This window comes from Petromyzon marinus, unplaced genomic scaffold (genome assembly GCF_048934315.1).
Source record: "Petromyzon marinus isolate PM22_M1 ecotype Great Lakes invasive population unplaced genomic scaffold, UKy_Petmar_22M1.pri1.0 PM_Scaffold_162, whole genome shotgun sequence".
NCBI classification, from domain to species: Eukaryota; Metazoa; Chordata; class Hyperoartia; order Petromyzontiformes; family Petromyzontidae; genus Petromyzon; species Petromyzon marinus.
This window is the reverse complement of record NW_027423127.1, coordinates 195959-214758: the sequence shown is the minus strand read 5'-3', so window position 1 is coordinate 214758 and position 18800 is coordinate 195959. Positions and strand designations below refer to the sequence as shown.

The window sequence follows — 18800 nt, the reverse complement described above, 5'->3', positions numbered from 1 at the left end:
AGAATTAAATACTACTATTTTTGCATCTTACACATTGCCCGTCTTTGTAATGAACTAACAATGCCTCAATTACTGCCACGGTTGTGAATTTCTGGGGCCATTATGGCAGATTAAAGTGGCATAGGAATGCATTTTTTTCATGACATTGTTAACTGCTCCATTGTACATGCCAAATAATTCCTGCCAGTTAGGACAATTGGGTAGGTCAAAAATATTTGCCTATATTAGGTACATTCCACTAGTCCTGGCAAGCATGAATTGGAGACCACCTAATCGTTTCCATACTCACCCTCATGAACTGGGGTATGATGTAGTTACACGAACTGCTCGCAACACCAAGCAAAGACCCCACAAGGCCAGAAAAATAATGCACCAGAGTTTTATTATCATAGGTTAAGCAAAGGAAGATCAGAAGCTCGTTTCCAATTCCTTTGAAGGAGTCACGCGACGCCTCTTCGAAACAAACAAAGCCACCGTGGCGCTTGCCGCGACAGCCATCACCAGCGCAGCCACTCCCAGACCAAGGACGGGGGCAGCACCTGTGAAACACCAATTGAGAGAAAGGGCTGGTGGGCAACTGCGGAGCTGTTAAGCTAGGGTTTCCACATGCCAGAGGTTGTGGGGCATTTGACCCATCCAAGTATTTGGTCAAGGTGTACTGTTAAAAAATGTCACGTCACTCACCAAGGTTTGCCATTTAACACTGGTGGATGGGCTTAGATCAGCATGTCACACATCTTATGTTATTAAACAATCAAATATTATTATGTCTGTTAAAACAGCTTGCCATCTTAAAACATATTTACATCTGACGACCAAAGTACATTTAAGGAGGATCATGGCAATATCTGTTGGGCATAGCTTTAGGGCACTGCTACAATATCCGTGTTTTGTACCTTTTCAACTAGTTTTTGGGGAAGGGGGTGGTATTTGGATGTCATAGCCTTTTCAAAAGGAGGAAGAAACCAGACCTTCCAAATTCCATAAAGTTCCGTATAGAGATCAATTATAACAGACTACTAATCTAAGAGGTCAACCAGAGTCATTGACTCATGGACGTCCTGGTTTAGCCTTAATTTAATCAGCTGTGGCGGACGTCCTGGTTTAGCCTTAATTTAATCAGCTGTGGCGAAAAGAGGTTCTCCTTTCTGGCAATAAAACAGGTGTTGATATATTCCTTTCACAAGGAATCAAGTCTGTATTAACCACACGTACTTTTAGTGAACATGCGCCTTTTATATAGATATCGTTTATGAAACGGATTGGTCTGCACCAGAGACAACCTTCTTTATGGCCTAGTCCGAGTAAAACCAGAAACCGTCAAACGGTGAACAGTACATAGATAATTCATGCATCGGAGCATTTTTATCCCTGGGTGAGCGGATACATCATGGGACTGTTTTGCCAGTATCAAAGTACGAAAAATAATAGATTTTACCCCGAGACGGGACAAAATGCGCCAAGAAAGAATCTGGCAGCTTTACCTTCGGTTGCAGATGTAGAAACCCGTGGCTGCTGCCGTTTTGCAGGGCTGCTTGGCTCAGCACCATTTGAGAAGGGCTTGGCAATCACGATGGGGCCCAGCATCACATCTTCCACCGCATACGACGGTCCTGAGTGAGAGGACCACATTTGGAATGTGGCGAATGCCTAGGCTCAAGAGCTTGATTTTTGTAGCCCATATTACCAGGTATCATTAAATGCATTAGTGCATATACATTGTCCCAAAGAAGCGAGTCTGCCTACATCATGATTTAATGGGGATGTAGCGCTGTGGCACAGAAATGGCAAGTCACCCCCCCCCCCCTGCCTCCCCCACAGACTAATTGCTGCTGAAATTTGTGAAACTAGAATTACTTTGGGGTAATTTAAAGCATACGTTTCCACAGATAGCTGGAGGAATGGGGGGGGGGGGGGGGGGGGGATGCCAGGCCTTTGTGATTTAGGAAATTATTTTAAAAAAATCGAAGACACACCGAACGGTCACAATGGCTGGCCGAAAATCTAAGGAATTCCAGTCTGTGAGAAGACGAGCCGAGGTGGGAGAATTTCGGATACAATTCAAAAGCGAAACTAGCAAATCAGTCTGGCAACGGCAAGATCCCGTGTATGGCCCGCAAAATCAACCAAGGATTGAGAGTCTTGCAGAAGACGGGCGAATGTGTTGCCAAGTGCCGAGTTCGGCTTTGACAGTATCGCTGAAAGTTTAATTTTACATTCATCGTGATGTTTTGAGTTGCAGACTACCATAAGTTGTATTGCACCAAGTTAGAGTTGCGAGGAACTAAGGTGGTGGTCAAATACATGTTAGAAGTTTGAGAATTGAGCGATGAGCTGTGACGAGCAGCTGACCGCGGCAGGAACCCTCCTGAAGCCCAGGGGCCACCAAGGGTAGTTGTGCATGCCAGCTGCTACTCAGAGGACCAGCAGCGCAGCAGGTAATGATTCACCACGAGCGTGTGGACTCGGAAACCCGAGCAGACTACAGCAAAGATCGCGTCTACAAGGATACAGTGGCTATTTAGTTTACTTGCCATATGACAGTATTTATTTCAATGGTGATGCCTCCATTTTTGATTGCCACATACCCAACACCATTATTTAGGTAAGGCTTACATGGTGAATGTCGCAGTTTGGATTTTCTGACAATTTCCTAGAACGTAACACCCTTGATATTCAAGGGTCTTCTGTACATGACTAAATGGCCGATTACGACGGCTGTACTCACCAGTCACTGCTGCCACATCCCTGCGCCTTCTTCCACTGGGGCACGTGGATTCGCAGCAGCTGCACACCGAGTCCGAGCCATCAGCAGAGACCCACCTGCATTTGCACGCAAATGTCGTCTGTAGTTGCACAGGCAATGCTCACGCGTATCCGTTCACATTTAAGGAAAGTGCCGATTGAGCAAACGTTTAGGGCAAGCAACGTACAGTGGTGTACCATTTGGCCAGCACCACTCGACTCAGACTGATGGCGAGAAAACCGCACTCGATGGGAGCAGTGGCCTGGAATACAACTCTGGGCGTAGTTTTGTTTAACTGTATGACATCACCCGACCTGTATAGTCAGAGCCTTCAAAGAAAAGTATTGCAAGTATTTGTAGCATCAAGGGGTAGCCTGTGGCCAGCCCTCGTGATCAGCTTGAGAAAAATCTACGAAGGCGAGGCTCAGTTGATGCTCCTGACATTAGCCACGAGTGAGATTTGAACTGTGGCTAACAGGCAGAGATTTTTCAAAAGGAGCTCAAAGCAATTTCAGACGTCGTATGCAGGCTTCGACCAATAACCACCTGACTACAGCTTAAGATCAGTCCCGTGGGACTGCACAATAATTGTAATACCAATTGCAGGTAAAAACCGAAGTTTGGTCTCAGGGATTTTAGTTAAGCACACATGCAAGGCATGGATTAAGCTATTGGATGGAAGACACAAATTTCTGGGCAATGCAAGGAAGAAGACCAACCTGTATGCAGCCGAGGGGCTGTAGGTGCAAGCTTTATTGACAGTCGTTGGAGATGTTGCAACATCTGCAACCTTCAGCTGGCAGAAGACAAAAACCTGGACAGAGAAGAGGAAGATGGGTTCTCACTCAACCACACTGCCTACTACGTGGCTAAAGGTGGTGTCTGTAGAAGCATGCATGACAGTAGATCACCTGATCGCCATTGTTGGTCAACGTCGCAAGGAAGCGGAAGGAATCTATGAAGAAGCGAAGGACGTTGTCACTTTGCCGGAGCAGGAAGCCAGAAGTAAGGTGAGCATCATACGAGACTTTGCCATCCACCAGACACCTGCACAGACACCGTAGACGTACGACATGTGGCTTTACATAGGGCAGGCTAGCAGAAAGCCAGCGCTCGGAGATGTCGTACGCCTCTTCTACTGTATAATGATGCACTGAGGGTGCGCCAAGCCCACTTCTTAAGGGGCAAGGGGCTCCTCCCACCCAAACAAACCAAAGCAGTCACCAATGGCATACATTGACCACATCTCTCATCAGTAGTGTGTTGACCGACACCTCATGACAAAAAGCATTCACCATGCACCTGGGCAGGTTTAACCATCAGAGCAAGATTTAGCGGCATTCCAAGGTCAGGCTCTGTTATATACTCAAGCAGTGGAATGCCACCTTTACGACAAGGAGCATAAACATTCAGACAGGATTAGGAGAGATAGAAATCTCACCCAGAGTTAGAAATTATTTGGTAGCTGAGGGGAGAGTTCCTGTCTGGAACCGGGGTTGCAAAGCAGCTGACCACGAAGATCCTGAGTGGAACGTGGTTCACCGTCTGCACGCTCGCCTCGACATTCAGAGTCTGGCCCAGCTGGTATACGGTGGAAGGTCGCGCCACACTCCAGTCGTCTTCATAAAAACAAACAATTAGACAACATCAAAAACACAATTACCAAGGCCGAGTGCAGACTCAAAGCGCAGCTCGGAAAGTGCTTGCTCACGCCATTGCTTGTGGAAGAATCCCAGAAAAATCATGGGACCTTTTTGCCAGTACCAAAATATGAGAATAGGTTTCCTTTTTTTGGCAACAGGTGTTAAGATGTTGAAACACCAAACTGAAACCTTTTGCAAGGAATGATGTGTCTGCATTAACCACAAAATTTGTGGTCAGAAGGAATCATGCAGACATGATTGCTTGTAAAAGGCTTCAATTTGGCGTTTTAACATCTTTACACCTGTTTTGTTGTCAGAAACATGGGGAAAACCTATTCTTAAACATGAGATAAAGTTTAAGGACCTCGGTTATACATCTGGCCTATTCTTAAATACCAAGCAAACATCTTGAATGGTTTAGTCTAAACTGCCATCCTGGTAGCAGCCATGTGCATAATAGGCAATCAATGTCCTCACACCACTGACCAGTCATGAGCCTCAGCGTGAAGCTCAGCTGCTGCTGCATAACCTTGGCGCTGCTGAAGGGGATCCATGTGGGTTTGATAGCATTGCTGGACACGTTCCCCTTCCTGCAGCGAGGCGGAGATCAGGCACACATTCTCTACAACGAGCAGAGGCGGGCGATTCTCAACAGCACAAATTGTGACCAGATTATTATTGCAATGCCGTTAACATCTTGCAAATAATAGACAAGCAAATATATACAGAACCATATTTTCAGAGTATATTTAACATCGCAAAGTGCAAGACTTACAACCGACGAGGACCAAATAAGAGTAAGTAAGAGACTTGGTGCAATGAATGCTATCCAATGGAGTACAATTCAGAGGACCGTGGTTCACACAGTATGCAATGCATGCACCACTTCAGACGTGGACACTTGTAAGGCAGGATGTTTGAGGCAGGCCATAACACAGGCGCTTGATGTGAACCCATCAGTAAAGTTGGCACCAAAAACCTCCACGACAGACAGTACAGGAAAACTTTCCATGCGTGGATTAACTCGCTGTCATTTTGGCTTTATTGCAATTCAGGCCTTGCAAAGCTAAACAATAAGAAAAGGCACGAAATTTTTAAAGCCAGTGTTAGAATTGCAAGCAGTTTAGCTGGACTTCAAAATTGAAGCAAATATCAACAAGAGACTGCTGGTGAACTCGCCTGGGATAGCGGCAAACGACCGGCACGGCGACGTAGTTTGTGCGGATAATGCCCGTGTTGGACGTGGGGCGGTAGTAGAGGTAGTTCTCGTAAGACAGCAGCTCTGCACTCATCTAAGACGGGAGGAAGACGTGGGGTTTATTACCCAGTGCGATACGAGTGGCATTGAAAAAAAAAAAGCTCAAACACCTTGGTGAAAGTCCCAATGCAGCAGTTCCTTGGTTTAACTAATTTACCTGGCTCATGTCCACCATAAAAACCACATCCACACAAACCATGGCAGATGCAGAGTCCTGATGGAATATGGGAGAATAAAAACGCTCTGATGTACGACTGGTCATCCAGAACAGACCTTAACATAATAATGCAATGACCGATCTACAAATACCAAAGGGACTTCAAAGCAATACACCCCGCTGATATTGAAGAAGTCTGGCTCGACTCGAATGCGGAATTATAGTTCTTATGCATCTACACGCGACCAAAAAAAAAAAAAGCAGTTGGATTGCGAAGATTATGTTACAGCAGCATTAGCAGCCAGTTACCTGGAGGCTGCTGCCACAGCTTTCCAGTGCGTAGAGGAACGTCACCGTCCCAGCAATGGCGTCGCTCCCAGTGACGGGGCAGGCTGGCACTCCCAGGGACAGGTCACTCGCCTGGGCCAGGTGACCCGTGCCGAACAGGTCCCTGCTCACGGTCAGCGTGAGCGTCGCCTCGTCACACACCACACTCACCGTGGTGGAGGTGGCCACTGTAGCTGGCGGTGCCGCACGGGACGAGACGCGAGAGTTACCCAAACAGTGACACAGGTGGTCGGTGAAGCCGTAGAAAGTCTCAGAAACTCGCAGTCACAATCATCCACACAGAGCTGCGAATACTTGGGTTCGAATTCCCCAGTAGCACCTCAGTAACTTAATACACGCGTTAAGACAGGTTAAGAATACGTTTTGGCAATCCACTATTGGATCAAGTCTTACACACTGCTATCGTCAGTTTGACCATACAGATCAGTACGGGCTGAATTAGGGCAAAGCCCAGGTCTAGACACTTGTCGCCGATGCTAACATTACCGGGACGCAAATTGATGTTCAGGTATATAGAACAGGGAATCAACCACCACGCCACACTAGCAAACCCATCGTTAGTACGGGTATGTTATGGTGTTCTTATCAGGCAACACGGTAGTTGCATAGAACGACAAAAAAAGATTGAAAATGCATCTTTCAACCAAACTCCACTTACCAGAGGCAAGACATAACAACCCCAAGACCGCGAACAAAGCCCTCGTGGTCTCCATCGCAAGGACAACAAAAACCGAGACTTAGCACGGCGCTAGCAGAGCCAACGCAGCCACTGTCCCGACTCGTGGCTTTTATCTGCGCGCGGGCTCATTCGGTTTCAGTAATGAGCCAATTAACTCCTCCTGCGTACGTGCTGCGTGATTGCGGTGCAGCTCCCACCCATGCACTTGTGCCGACATCGAGCAAACCTCTACCGATGAGACAATGAGTGAGTGGATCCGCTCTGATAAAATCTCGCTGATGAAACAATGCGTGGGTGGGTATGTTCTGTTAAAATCTCGCTGATGAGACAATGCGTGGGTGGATCTGATCTAATCTGGATCGGGATCGCTGAGAGCTCTCCATATAAAAGGGGGTGCCGTGGGCGAAGGGAGGCGACGCAGCCGATTTGTTTAACGATGGCGAACCTGCGAGTTCTTCTACTGCTCCTGACCAGGTGAGGAGGCCGGAGGAGCGTGGTGGTGGGTTTTAGTGGTGGTGGTGGGTTTTAGTGGTGGTGGTGGGTTTTAGTGGTGGTGGTGGATATATTTCTGTTTATATGATTGTGGTTATGGTTGTACTTTATTAATCCCTAATCTCTGCTATTACATACACTGAAACAACAAATGGTAAAACAAAGCAAAGATAAATACACTATTATACATTATTGTAAATAAATACAAAGTCCATCCAATGCATTGAGATAAAAATGTGGTTTTGAAATGTCTCGCGTGCACCATTTGTGGGGGGCAGGGGTTCCAAAGGTGGCTTTGCGTGGCGCTGTTCACGCCAACTCCATCGTGCACCGTGCTGGCCTTGAATAGGTGCTCCCTAAAATCGCCACTGGCCACTTCATTTTGGGGGGGGGGGGGTGGTGTTTGCCTCTCTGCTTTCCCTGCGTTCTCTCGTCTTGGCGGTCACGTTTCTCGTGCCCCCCCCCCCCACCGCAGCTTCCTCTGCCCGGGCTCCGTCCTCGCGAGGCTGCGCCAGTCGCTGGGACCGCGGACGCTGGGGGAGCCGAGTGGTAAGGGGGCGCTGCTGCCGTAGCCACGTGACAACCACATCGCCCATTCTCTCAATACCACCTCGTGTATACAGACTCCGCCGTGTGCAAAACTAGAATGGCGGCGTCTCTCGGTGAACTGGAAGGTGCTACCGGCGACATGAGTTGCCCACGAGAGCGCTGCCTGGACGAGGTGGGGGGGGGGGTGACTTTGTGCGCTGCAGCAGTCACGTGACGCGACGTCACTGCTGCTGGGCACGAGGCCGCCATGGGGATGATTAATAGTCCCCCAGTGCATTGGAAAGGCGTTGTTCGGGGACATTAACGCTCCCATGCACGTTCCTTTTAACGATAATAACGCTTTCGAAAAATGTGGCTTGTGACTGATTGGCACCGCTCTTGCAACTTTACTTAAAATAGTCAATTGTACGCTATTTGACCGCACACGACCTATACGTAATACTCGCGTGGCAAAATCGTCATGGCCTAGTTCCTTTCTATTGTAGTAACGGTGAACTGTGCACTCGCGTTGATAATTTGCATATATCAGGATCTACCGTGGCAACTTTCCACTCTTTCAAGAGTCTAATCCGGGGGGGGGGGGTCTATGAACAAAACATCAAGAGCCATGTTTCCTTCTGCGGCTTCGAAGCTGCAGGTTGACTATCTCTGGTTTGAGATTCATACTGTCGAGTCGTGCACGTGACCTTTTGGAATTTGCGCCAAATTAGAACAACGCAGCACCTTACAGACTTGTGTGCACGGACAAGTGAAGGGACTGATGTGCGCCCACCCAGCAACCGGCACGGGCTGTTTTATTTTTTCATAAGGTGTCGTTGACCTGTCCAACTTCTGAACTGCCTCCCCCAGGTCTGCTGAAGCAATGCCTCTCCTCCACTCTGGGTTTCTCTGTGGGATGGAGCAGCTCCTCTGACAACGATTACCGTGTCTTTGTACGGAGTGAGTCCACGAGCGTTCACTTCAATCGTGATGAAATAATTAACCATCTTGATCCATTGTATGATGACTTTACATGGAGCTTCTCAAGGATACTATCAAATTGATTCGGGGCTGAGATTCTCTGGCCACTTGTTTGGTCCCAACTGATTTGTTTTCGATGTGCTCTTACCTCTGCAGTTTCTCTTCTATAGTGTCGCTGTTTAGGTTTTTTGGTTCACTCTGCGTTGTGAAATGTAATTGACATGAACAATGGAACATTTAAGAATCTGGGATTCGAAGCATGGTAATGTATTGGCTTCAAGGTTCTTTTCAACTCGTCTAATGCAGCAGATGATTGGAATCAAATCTTATTCTTCCATAGGATAATTGCGTGTTTTTACTAGATGGGTGATTCCCTTATTCATCAATGCCACATTGTGCGTGTCTGTGCAATGGGCTCTCCCTTTAATTGGAACATTTCATGCAAGGTGACGACTTTCGTTGTAAACTGAACCTGGTGACTCCTGTCAGATTCTGGTTCTCTACTCGCATCGTCTGCATTTCCCTCCGTGGACGACTTGGGAGATCTTGTCGCGAAATCTGACACGCAGCCTTATTTGCTAGCAACTATTAGACGAGGTCGTTGTGCAGGTTTTGGGAGTACCGTGATTCCAGCAGCGTCTTGAGGATCCTGTGTCCTAAAGACGTTCCTGGTACTGTGGAGACTTCCTATTCGAGCTGACACTGACAATGCTTTGTTCTCCTTGCAGTCACACTGCCTACATTAACTTGTGGTGTACACGCCATCCAAACGCAGGTTTTTCTAACTTTGTTCTTGGTGTGTCCAGCGGTGCGGAATGAGGCCGTGGATGTGGAGTCTTTGCAGGGGGCGTGCGGCTTCTCCATCGTGAGGGACGGTGCTGGGCTCCACTTCACCGCTGCTGGTGATGCCTGCCACGTGCGCGTGGAGGTGAACACGAGGAGACCATTGTGACTTGCGTCGATACTAGTACCCGCTGGGGCTGGTGTAATAGTAGCGAATTTGATTTTTTGCAATCCATAACCGTTCAGCTATCACGCGCCAGCGATGTTGTCTGGCCTTAATCAAATTGGATTTTGTCTACTGTGTTATTTTCCCCTCTTGTTTGGCTCGTGCATTTTTAAAGTTGTTTCCAAGATTAATCTTTTAGCTCGTACGGTCCACTCTGGAATTTGTTTTCAGATGTGTTTTATTGCCTTTTCTATTTTCCTAAAAGATGTTATGATTTCGATCATTCCTCGGTGGTTGCTCGTTTGTTTCTAGTTTATACAGCAGCTCTCTTTTGACCGGTATCCCTGTAAAATCGGTGCATTGCTCATTCCATCTGTCTTGCTATCAAGATCTTGCCATCCTTGTCTTTATACCAGTTTACCTTGGTTTGTCTTTTTGCTATTATGCCATGTCGTTACATTTCTCCAACCATTCCTAAGTATATTTTCTTGCTCATGTCCTTGCCTCATTGCATTTCTCTTGTCTTTAGTCTCCGTCTCATCAGTCTTATCTCTAGCATAATTGTTCTCCTCCTGTGCATAACGGTAAAGGATTTGCCATCTAAACGTCCATGTCACCAAGTGGCCACCTTTTAATAGAGGCAATGTGTGAACGGTTAACTGTTTACATCACAAGACACGGCAAAGCGAGCTTTCAGTTTGTTTCACGCCTGCTAATGGATGCAGCTTTCAGTACTGATCAATTCAAAAATGGGATTCGGAGCAGTTTGATGCTACGTATAGTATAAACTGCACTATGTATTACTACAGAAGATCGCTATCCAAGCTGGCCTCTAAGAGACCAACGTTCATGTAAGAAAAATATTGCACACAGGGGGAACTTGGACATGTATGGTGTATAACAGCAAAATGTATGTGGAAGATGTGCACTAATTGAAGTTACTTGCACAAGACATGAAAGTTAAAAGAAATAATAAATGTGTAGTTGATGCCTAATGAGATCTGCCCAGGATATCGTGATGCCTGTGTGAACGGTGCTAATTTGTAAGTGCTGTGGTTTGTGGCAAGAGCAATTGAGGGCTTGTGGCAAGGTGAATATGGAAAATGTATTGCACGCGTAGAGCAGGACAGCGTCCGTTTATACAATAACAACGGTTAACCTGGGAAAGTGATTTCGGACCCAGGAATGCAACCCCCGTGTGGTCTGCCTATCTTAGCTTGGCTGGCAGGTGGTGACGGGTTTCCTATTTACAGGCTTGCTTGTCGTTAACCTGGCCTCACCCAAACATTTAGAATGCACTAAATCCACTGATTTGTTTGAGCCTTCGTGGAGCGCTGGCCCCGAGTCCGATTTGAGGGCTGCTGATTTCACCAGGACGGCAGGAGGAAGGTCCAGGTGGAGTTGCGCCAGGGACTAAATGGACGCGTCTGGGCTTTCGCCATTGACTGCCCTGAGAACCTAAGATCGGCGAGGGCTGGAGGCGAGTATCATTGACTCTGCTAATCGGACGTACAGACTTCACTACCTATGACTTGGTGCTATAGAATGGGTCTGCTGGGTCAACGGCTGCCTTTTTGTATCGACCTAGATCATCTCTCCTGGTGCTTTTGCATTTCCTGCAAGTGCGTTTCATGCCCTTGGCTTTTACTGGACAAATTGCTGTTTGAATCCTTTTCGATGCAATTTCCTCCAAATGGGTAATTGCAATGGTTACACCATAGGAACGCGTTTGCCTAATGCACTGCTGGTTGGTACTGCCCCTGGGTCTTGAGGGTTAATTTGGCCATGCTTCACGACGCTGCTCCTCGTTGGCAAAAGTTGAGTGGCACTGACCTGCAATGCAACAAACTGTGCTGCACTGCTATAACCTTTACAGCCAGTGAGCACGGTCTTTGCCTATCTTTGCTGTACACTCAACCCTGCTCTGCTTCCGAGATTGGGTGCATTGCCCGAGTGATTTGGTCATGTACCAAGTAACCCTCATTCACATACTTGACACGTGGCTCAAACGATGACTTATTTAAGTACGTGGGTTTTTGTACGATCACCTGTTGTGCTCCTGCTGTTAGAGATCGCCACGTGCTCTGGTCAGAGCAGGAACTTCCCATGCAACGCTGTGCAGAGTGTCCCGAGCGCGGACGTCTGTGCACAGAGTGGCTGCTGCTACGACACCACTCTACGCCGCTGCTTCTACAGTGAAGCTGGTACGTAGCCGACTCGACGGAGGTTCCAGAATTCACTACATGAATTAGGCTCTTGCTGTGAGGTTCTATGTTGGTGCACAGTAGCATCCTGCTGTGCTGGTTCCCTGAACTTGTTGCATCACCACGGGCTACATGGGGCATCTTTCGTGATTCACCGAACTCTCACATACCCTCCCACTATGCACCACCCAGTGTGCACCACAGATGGGCGCTTTGTGGTGCCTGTGTCTCGGAACCTAACGTCTCCACCGCTGGACTTGAGCACCGTGCACCTGACTGGCGGGAGCGGTGCGCAGTGCAGCCCTGTGCTGGTGTCTGCAGACCTTGCAGTCTTTGACGTACCCATGGCAGCGTGTGGTGCCACTGTGCAGGTACTGCGCTCCTGTACTCTGCTTTGCCCTGCCCCCATCCTGATGTAGTTAAATGGGTAACTTGTGGTGCAGTGACCATGATGAAACCCAGCGACTGGTTCAGTATACTCCTAAATCGTGAAAGCAATTGACGTACCTTCATGCCAATTGGAAAATGGGATTAAATGCACCACAGGGGAACGTGTACAGTATCACTGGCGTGTGCCAATTTTGTGCAGTCATTAAGGTTGCTCTTTAACGCAATTTATTTCATGACTATGGGATCCGGAAATCGATTCGGACACTTGCGGTTGACAATCCCAACGCCTTCACTCGTAGTCGAGTGGACTTGGGCCTGGTGCAGTAGTGTACTCGCTGCCATATTTCCTTCGTCGTGGCTTGCACATTTTGCTAATTGCATAGGATTTGACTTGCGTAAATGAGGTAACAATCAATTCTTGCACAGACATAATTTGTTCTGGTTGATGGTCGTGCTTATGGTAGCCACGGGAGAACATCGCAAAAGACCATAAATTAATCGAATATAACTTCACCTATTAACCGATAGGCACTACACCACGACAAGCACTGGACGGATTTGGTTGGATTTTGCAGTACCATAACGACACGTACCAAAGCGTTTTGTACATTTTGCAGCGTGTTACTGTTTCTACCAGATGACCTGTAAGATGGATAATTGCAATAGTCATGCCTTGTCGATACGATGCTATATGCCACTTGGCTGTGACGACTCAATGATGGTCTACTATCTTGTAGAGCCCTGATATGCAAATGTCAGGCACTAACTATGTTTTGCATAAGGTGGTCGATTGAACTATTCGGGTTGTGTGGTGCCCGAGCCTCTAAAAGAGTAGCAAACAATCTTGGAGTTTGCGAGTGCCACGCCTGATCATACCACAAATGGTTTTCCTATGCCAACCAGCAGAACCTCCGATAGTTTTCTAGATTCATCTGTTTCGTGCACGGCAAGTGTATCTACGATGTTCCTGAGGCTCCGTCATCAAATATTGACTTCACTGCAGTATATCGTCGGCATATTGATGGCACTTTGTCATGCGATAATATGATATTGGAACACAAAAACCTATGCTTTAAAATGGGAGGGGCCTGAGGATGGATTTTTGTAGTACGCCAACTAGGTGATGGCCGTCATCCAGCTTGATGAATTGATCGACCATAGAGGTATGAGACGATCCACCCCAGTGCCGTACTGGATAAACCGAACCTTGGCTGCCCGATTTTGGTAGTCCTCGTTCAATGGTGTCAAAATATCGTGTGTGATCCAGTCATACAAGCTCTTGGAGCGCTAACTGGGGTTCTTTATTTAAGCTCCCTCTGTTCTATAGAACTTCGGGCAGATCAAAACTGCAATGGGTTGACTGCCTGTTGCAGCAACATTGCCAAGTAACCGCTTCACAGGCACTCTGACCCTCTACGCTATTAACCTGTGGGATGTGGCAATAGTTAGTGGGATCACTATGGCTCAAGCCAACATTTAAGGGGTGTTGCCTTCATCATTTTAAACTGGTCTGGGAAACGGCCCTCGCCGAACGCAATATTTTCCAGGTGGACAATCCGTTGCACTAGTGCGTCCACTTTCGATTTGGGAATGGACATGTCGAGATGGTTTTTGGCAAATTTACAAAAAATATCGAAACCTCTACCACCATAACGTTGGTCTGGTTTTGCGTTGTCCAGGTTCCTCAAACTCGGATGTCGGACCAGGAAAATGTGGTCCGTTCAAGTTAAATGCAGCCATCAATCATAGCTATTTTATTGTTAAACTCTCGCAAGTACTTTGCATAGGTCTTGGTGAAGTGCAGCATCAGCCCCTTCGCGATGATCAACTCCTTGATGTGCTTGGCACAATCATGCACGAGTTTATAAAGAACAGCAGGGTCCCTTTTATTATTGAGTGTCAAATGAATCGAGCGCCAAAGCAGAATTTAAGGGGATCATAATATCAAATTTTGAGCCATCTTGGCTAGTACCAGGTATCATTCTTCTGCTTGATCACTCGATGGCATTATCGTGTGTGACCTACTTGGTGTGTCCAGTGGAGTGGGCAAGAGCTCGTGTACGAGTTACTGTTGGCCTCTGAGCGGGAGCTCTGCGTCGATGGAAACGTCGCAATCACCAAGTCGTCCACATACAAGTAAGCACTGCCACCACCCCTCAGCAAGTGCTCTGCTCATGAGGGTCAAGCACGAGTCTTGCAGAGGAGACCCACCCCAATCAATGGCCACTGTCCCTGCGACATTAAATATTTGCAGCATTCGCCTGCAGAACCATGGCCAATCTGCTTCCATAATCTACGATTTAATTTTCAAATTGGGACATTCAACGCACAAGGGAGACTTATCTTCGTCTCACGTGATTTTAACATCTCCTGAAGTAGTATAAATATGATTTATAGCTAATGTAAACACGGTGTTAATCAAGGTGGTCCCTTGACTGGTACGTCTGCAAAACACCCTGCAAGCTCTTTCTGCCGTGAGGGCGTGGTGCATACCTTTATGGCGGGTGGTGTCTGTTTACCAGGATGGTTCTTCAATGCCGCTTCCTTGGAAGTGGCGACCTGCAGCTTGGAGTGCAGGTGAGCACTCTCCCACCGCCACCTCCAGCCACGGCCACTGGACCCCTCTCCCTGCTGCTCCAGGTCTTCACTGGTGAGTACTGCCCTCCTACAACGTGCACATCTGAGTGGCCAAATGCCACCTTAGGGGAACACAGGTTGTGGTGTCGCTCTACCCAGGGAAGACTTGGGTCTGTATTCTCCGTATTACCTCTGGCTGGATGCCAGCTGTAAGTCGTGCTTATTTTATCCAGCACTGAGATAGAGCTCAACCCTGCTTTAATTTCCACTTATTCGGGCTGCATGAGATTTTGATGCATCTGCAGCATTAATCGGCATGGCTGCTGGACTTGAACTGCAAACCACTGCAACAAACGGACAACGTGCTAGGCTGTGCTGCCAGAGTATTGTGAACCTGCAAACATAGTTCTTAGTTAGCCATAAGTTAACTAGACCGACTTGCACATTCTCCATTGTACGACGTTTAACTTCAAATGCTAATTTCTGCTGAGATCTTGAATCTATCAGCTACCAGCTGAAACCATATTGTTAGTGTGGGGCAATCATTGATCGGGATGACAATACCCCGAATTCCCATGGCTCTACCAAATGGGTCTTTGCACACCCTATCAACCAAAACGGTCTCCTTGACGGCATTATTTAAAGGAAAATGGGACTGCTTTCTTGGCCTCATTTGTCTAGGTCACCTTTGCTTAAACGAATGGGTGTCAATAGCTTCATTGGTTACTAATTGGCTAAATGGGACTAGAGCTTGGCCAACTTTTAGCACCTGATTCCCACCCCTCCGTGTGAAACCGTGCCCCTTACAACATCTACAGACATTTAGAGATGCTGTTGTATAAACCCTATTTTGCCAACCATGCTAAACGGAGGTGAGGGTGACGATGTATTCTGAAAATACAAATGACATATCAACCACGGTTTCTATGCCAGGAAAATGTTGACCTTGTGCCCTGGTTCAATTCAAAAGTAATACACACGTTTTGGAGGATTTGTACTTTGCCTTGTCCAATGTGCTTTCTAAACAGGACTTTTACGCCTCTAATCCAAATTCCTTGTGAACCATGTCCGCACTCTGCCAGACAACTCCTACACCACGCCGTACCAGCCCTGGCAGTACCCGCTGGTAACGCTTCTGGGAACGCCGCTCTACGTGCAGGCATCACTGCTGCACCGCTCTGACCCCACACTGGTGCTCTTCCTGAAGGACTGCTGGGCCACGCCCACGGCAGTTGACACCGACCCCACGCAGTGGAAGCTTGTGACGAATGGGTGAGGCTGGGCGGGGTAGTTCGCGCTAAACCCTCACTGCCACAGCAGGGCCTGCAGAGGTAACCTGGTTCGAGGCATTGGTTGTCTTTTTTATTCCCCCACGTAAGCACAGTTGTGCTAATTACGTCCTTTTTTAAATGACAGGTTTGTGGACTGGCGTCGTTTAAACAAGATTGCAGTGCCATCCCCAAATGTCGATAGCCACAATGCTCCTTGGGTTGATGTTCTGGATGTTAACACAGCCACCCTCTGCCTCCTCAGAGCTGGTGGTTTGTACAAGGCCGACTACATGCAGTGATGGTTGCATCGCACAGATGCACAGAAAATTGGCATTTGGGCTGCCTGGCTCATCGTGAACATGTCTTGACTGTAAAGCTGACCTTAATCCTCGCGTGCAGATTTAAATGAAGATGTGTGCATTCAATCCAATGCATGACACTTGCGTTGGCTTAAGGGTAAACGGCACTTTTTTGCATGTGCAGCTGCCCCGTGCAGTCTCCTTGTTGCAGTGTGTTCTTCCCTGGTGTCGCTGACCTGCCACTGCCTTCTCACTACAAGCGTCTGGCACTCCAGGCCTTCGCCTTCATGAACTCTGACCGCAGCACCACCCGTGACCTCGTGAGTGCCTGATTATTTCCACTTTAAAACCAGGTTCTCATGGAGGGATGACGTGCTTTGTACAACTGAAGAGGGCAGAAGGACTACCTAATACATGTGAAACTTTACTTACTGGCGCGATGCATTCTGTCTGCCACAGGTGTACCTACACTGCTCTATCCTGGTGTGCGACAGCTCCAGCCCCAACTTCGTCACCGAGTGCAATCGGCAGTGTGGACAGACCAGGCGCTACAGTGAGCACCACCACAACCTCTATTTAATATCTTGCGCTTGTTTTCCTAGAAAAGACTCGCAGAGTAACCCTTTGCCAAGATGACAAAGGGGTTTTCATTGTTGGTCGTAATGTTGCTATGTTTTCCTTATTTAGATCACGTTCACTGACTTTGAAGACTGGTTTTTGACAAGCTGTGGCATGCCAATAATAACCTACTCGTTTGATTTTCTGAGGAACTTGATCTGAAGCAAATGGTGTCCTTTTGTATGGGCCAGTGGTCATCAACCGATTGTTCTTGTTTCTCCAGAGCGCAACGCTGTCTCTGACGCTTCCAGCGTGGTAGGAAAGCACGTGGTGTCGCTGCAGGGCCCCGTGCTCTTTGAAGAAGCTCCTGTTAACGACGCTGCTCTGCTTTTGCTGGAGACTCCCTCCTCATCGTGGGCCAACGCTGGGACTCTGTCCGTTCTCCTCGTCATTGGCACGGCAGTCGTTGCGCTCCTGTCTGCTGCCATTGCCGTCAGGAGGCGCAGGAGCCGGGCTGTGGTGCTCGACGGGAGTGGCTATTGATGACGGCTTGTGATTGCTGGAACTTGCATAGCTTGCTGACCATTGTCAAAAATAAAATTCTGACATACGCTACTGCTGTTCTGACCATTTACTAGGATTGAATGCATGCAATATGTAGGAAGTATTAGTGCTGCATTTGACCACATTTCTTCCCAAAGGAAAGTCCCTCAATGGCAGCAACTTGTACTAACGTTTCGGCCATTGGCTTCTTTAAACAAGAGCACCTTGCGATGCATAAATAATCTGAATGTAGATTTATTTTATTTAATATGTAATAAAAAAAATTCCCTTAACATACAAATGTGAACATTATGTTCCAGGGACCTTTCCCATCACATTAACAAACTATATCAAAGGTCAATCAATGTGGGGCAAGGGGGGGGAAACGAAATCTTAACTTTAACTAGCATCAAGATAAGGTTAGGTTGTGACATTACAAAGCATGTCCACATTGTCACAAGTGCTCGCCTCCTGGAAAAGACGACCACCCCACCACGCTATGGAGGCTTGACTAGATATTCTTTGTGGCCTTGTGCACGCGTGGCTTGGTGCTTCAGACCCCTGGGTGCTGATGCAGTGGCGACACGTCCATCTCTAGCAGCATTAGGGTAATTGCTGGAGAAACTCTGCCTCAACGCGGTTCCTCATGGTTAATTCCTTGGGCATGGCCACCACAAATGCTAATAGCCAGGAGTCTCCCGTCTACACCTGCTTGAACTCTGGGACCTGTGTTAAACCATCTGCCTGGAAAACTCGGCTGTTAGGAAGACCGTTTGCATCCAAACAGCCTGGAAATCGGACCCCCTCACAGAACATGGTCTCCCTTCCTGAAAAGTAAACCTGAATAGCGTTTCTCCAAAACTCCTTCGCACTGTATGAAGAACGGACAACCTGTGAAGACCATTTCTCATGGACTCAATCCTGCATAATAACAGACGTATGATGACGCATGAACCAGTACTCTATTTTGTCGGGAAGATTTGAATGTTCCTTCTCGGTCATACCTGTTACTATAAAAAATGCAGTAACTACTTCACCTATTCTTGGTTCTTTCGGTAAAGTCACGTTGAAGGGAACTAATAAAATGTATATATAAAATTCTCACGACGTTTCGACTAACACACAGTTTGCTATAGTCGAAACGTCGTGAAAATTGTATTGTTTTATACATTTTATT

General features: G+C 47.5%; 2 protein-coding genes across 2 annotated transcripts; one reads left to right on the top strand and one right to left on the bottom strand.

Annotated features, from left to right (window-relative positions):
- Positions 1 to 365: 365 nt before the first annotated feature.
- Positions 366 to 6924, bottom strand: LOC116958508 (zona pellucida sperm-binding protein 3-like). Its single transcript, XM_076063604.1, has 10 exons — positions 6811 to 6924; positions 6114 to 6325; positions 5565 to 5681; positions 4876 to 4975; positions 4188 to 4365; positions 3658 to 3793; positions 3466 to 3560; positions 2729 to 2823; positions 1485 to 1613; positions 366 to 539 (listed from the first exon to the last, which is right to left on the bottom strand). Exons 1-10 carry the CDS (start codon positions 6863 to 6865, stop codon positions 409 to 411), a joined length of 1248 nt encoding a protein of 415 aa, XP_075919719.1. The 5' UTR covers positions 6866 to 6924; the 3' UTR covers positions 366 to 408.
- Positions 6925 to 7204: 280 nt separating this feature from the next.
- LOC116958497 (zona pellucida sperm-binding protein 4-like) lies at positions 7205 to 17695 on the top strand. The gene is made up of 13 exons (XM_032981119.2): positions 7205 to 7305; positions 7799 to 7872; positions 8722 to 8811; positions 9639 to 9760; positions 11156 to 11261; positions 11851 to 11985; positions 12178 to 12356; positions 14414 to 14511; positions 14898 to 15025; positions 16035 to 16224; positions 16707 to 16842; positions 16982 to 17075; positions 17364 to 17695. Exons 1-13 carry the CDS (start codon positions 7268 to 7270, stop codon positions 17621 to 17623), a joined length of 1650 nt encoding a protein of 549 aa, XP_032837010.2. The 5' UTR covers positions 7205 to 7267; the 3' UTR covers positions 17624 to 17695.
- The last annotated feature ends 1105 nt before the right edge of the window (positions 17696 to 18800 follow it).

Excerpts from the sequence above, each read along its gene's own strand:
- LOC116958508 (XM_076063604.1), bottom strand. The coding sequence starts at position 6,865 with ATGGAGACCACGAGGGCTTTGTTCGCGGTCTTGGGGTTGTTATGTCTT. Across the intron at positions 5,682-6,113 it reads GCTGTGGCAGCAGCCTCCAG|ATGAGTGCAGAGCTGCTGTC; the intron begins GTAACTGGCTGC and ends CTCCCGTCTTAG. Across the intron at positions 4,976-5,564 it reads TTTGCCGCTATCCCAGGCGA|GGGAACGTGTCCAGCAATGC; the intron begins GTTCACCAGCAG and ends CGCTGCAGGAAG.
- LOC116958497 (XM_032981119.2), top strand. The coding sequence starts at position 7,268 with ATGGCGAACCTGCGAGTTCTTCTACTGCTCCTGACCAG. Across the intron at positions 11,262-11,850 it reads AAGATCGGCGAGGGCTGGAG|AGATCGCCACGTGCTCTGGT; the intron begins GCGAGTATCATT and ends TCCTGCTGTTAG. Across the intron at positions 12,357-14,413 it reads CGTGTGGTGCCACTGTGCAG|TGGAGTGGGCAAGAGCTCGT; the intron begins GTACTGCGCTCC and ends TGGTGTGTCCAG.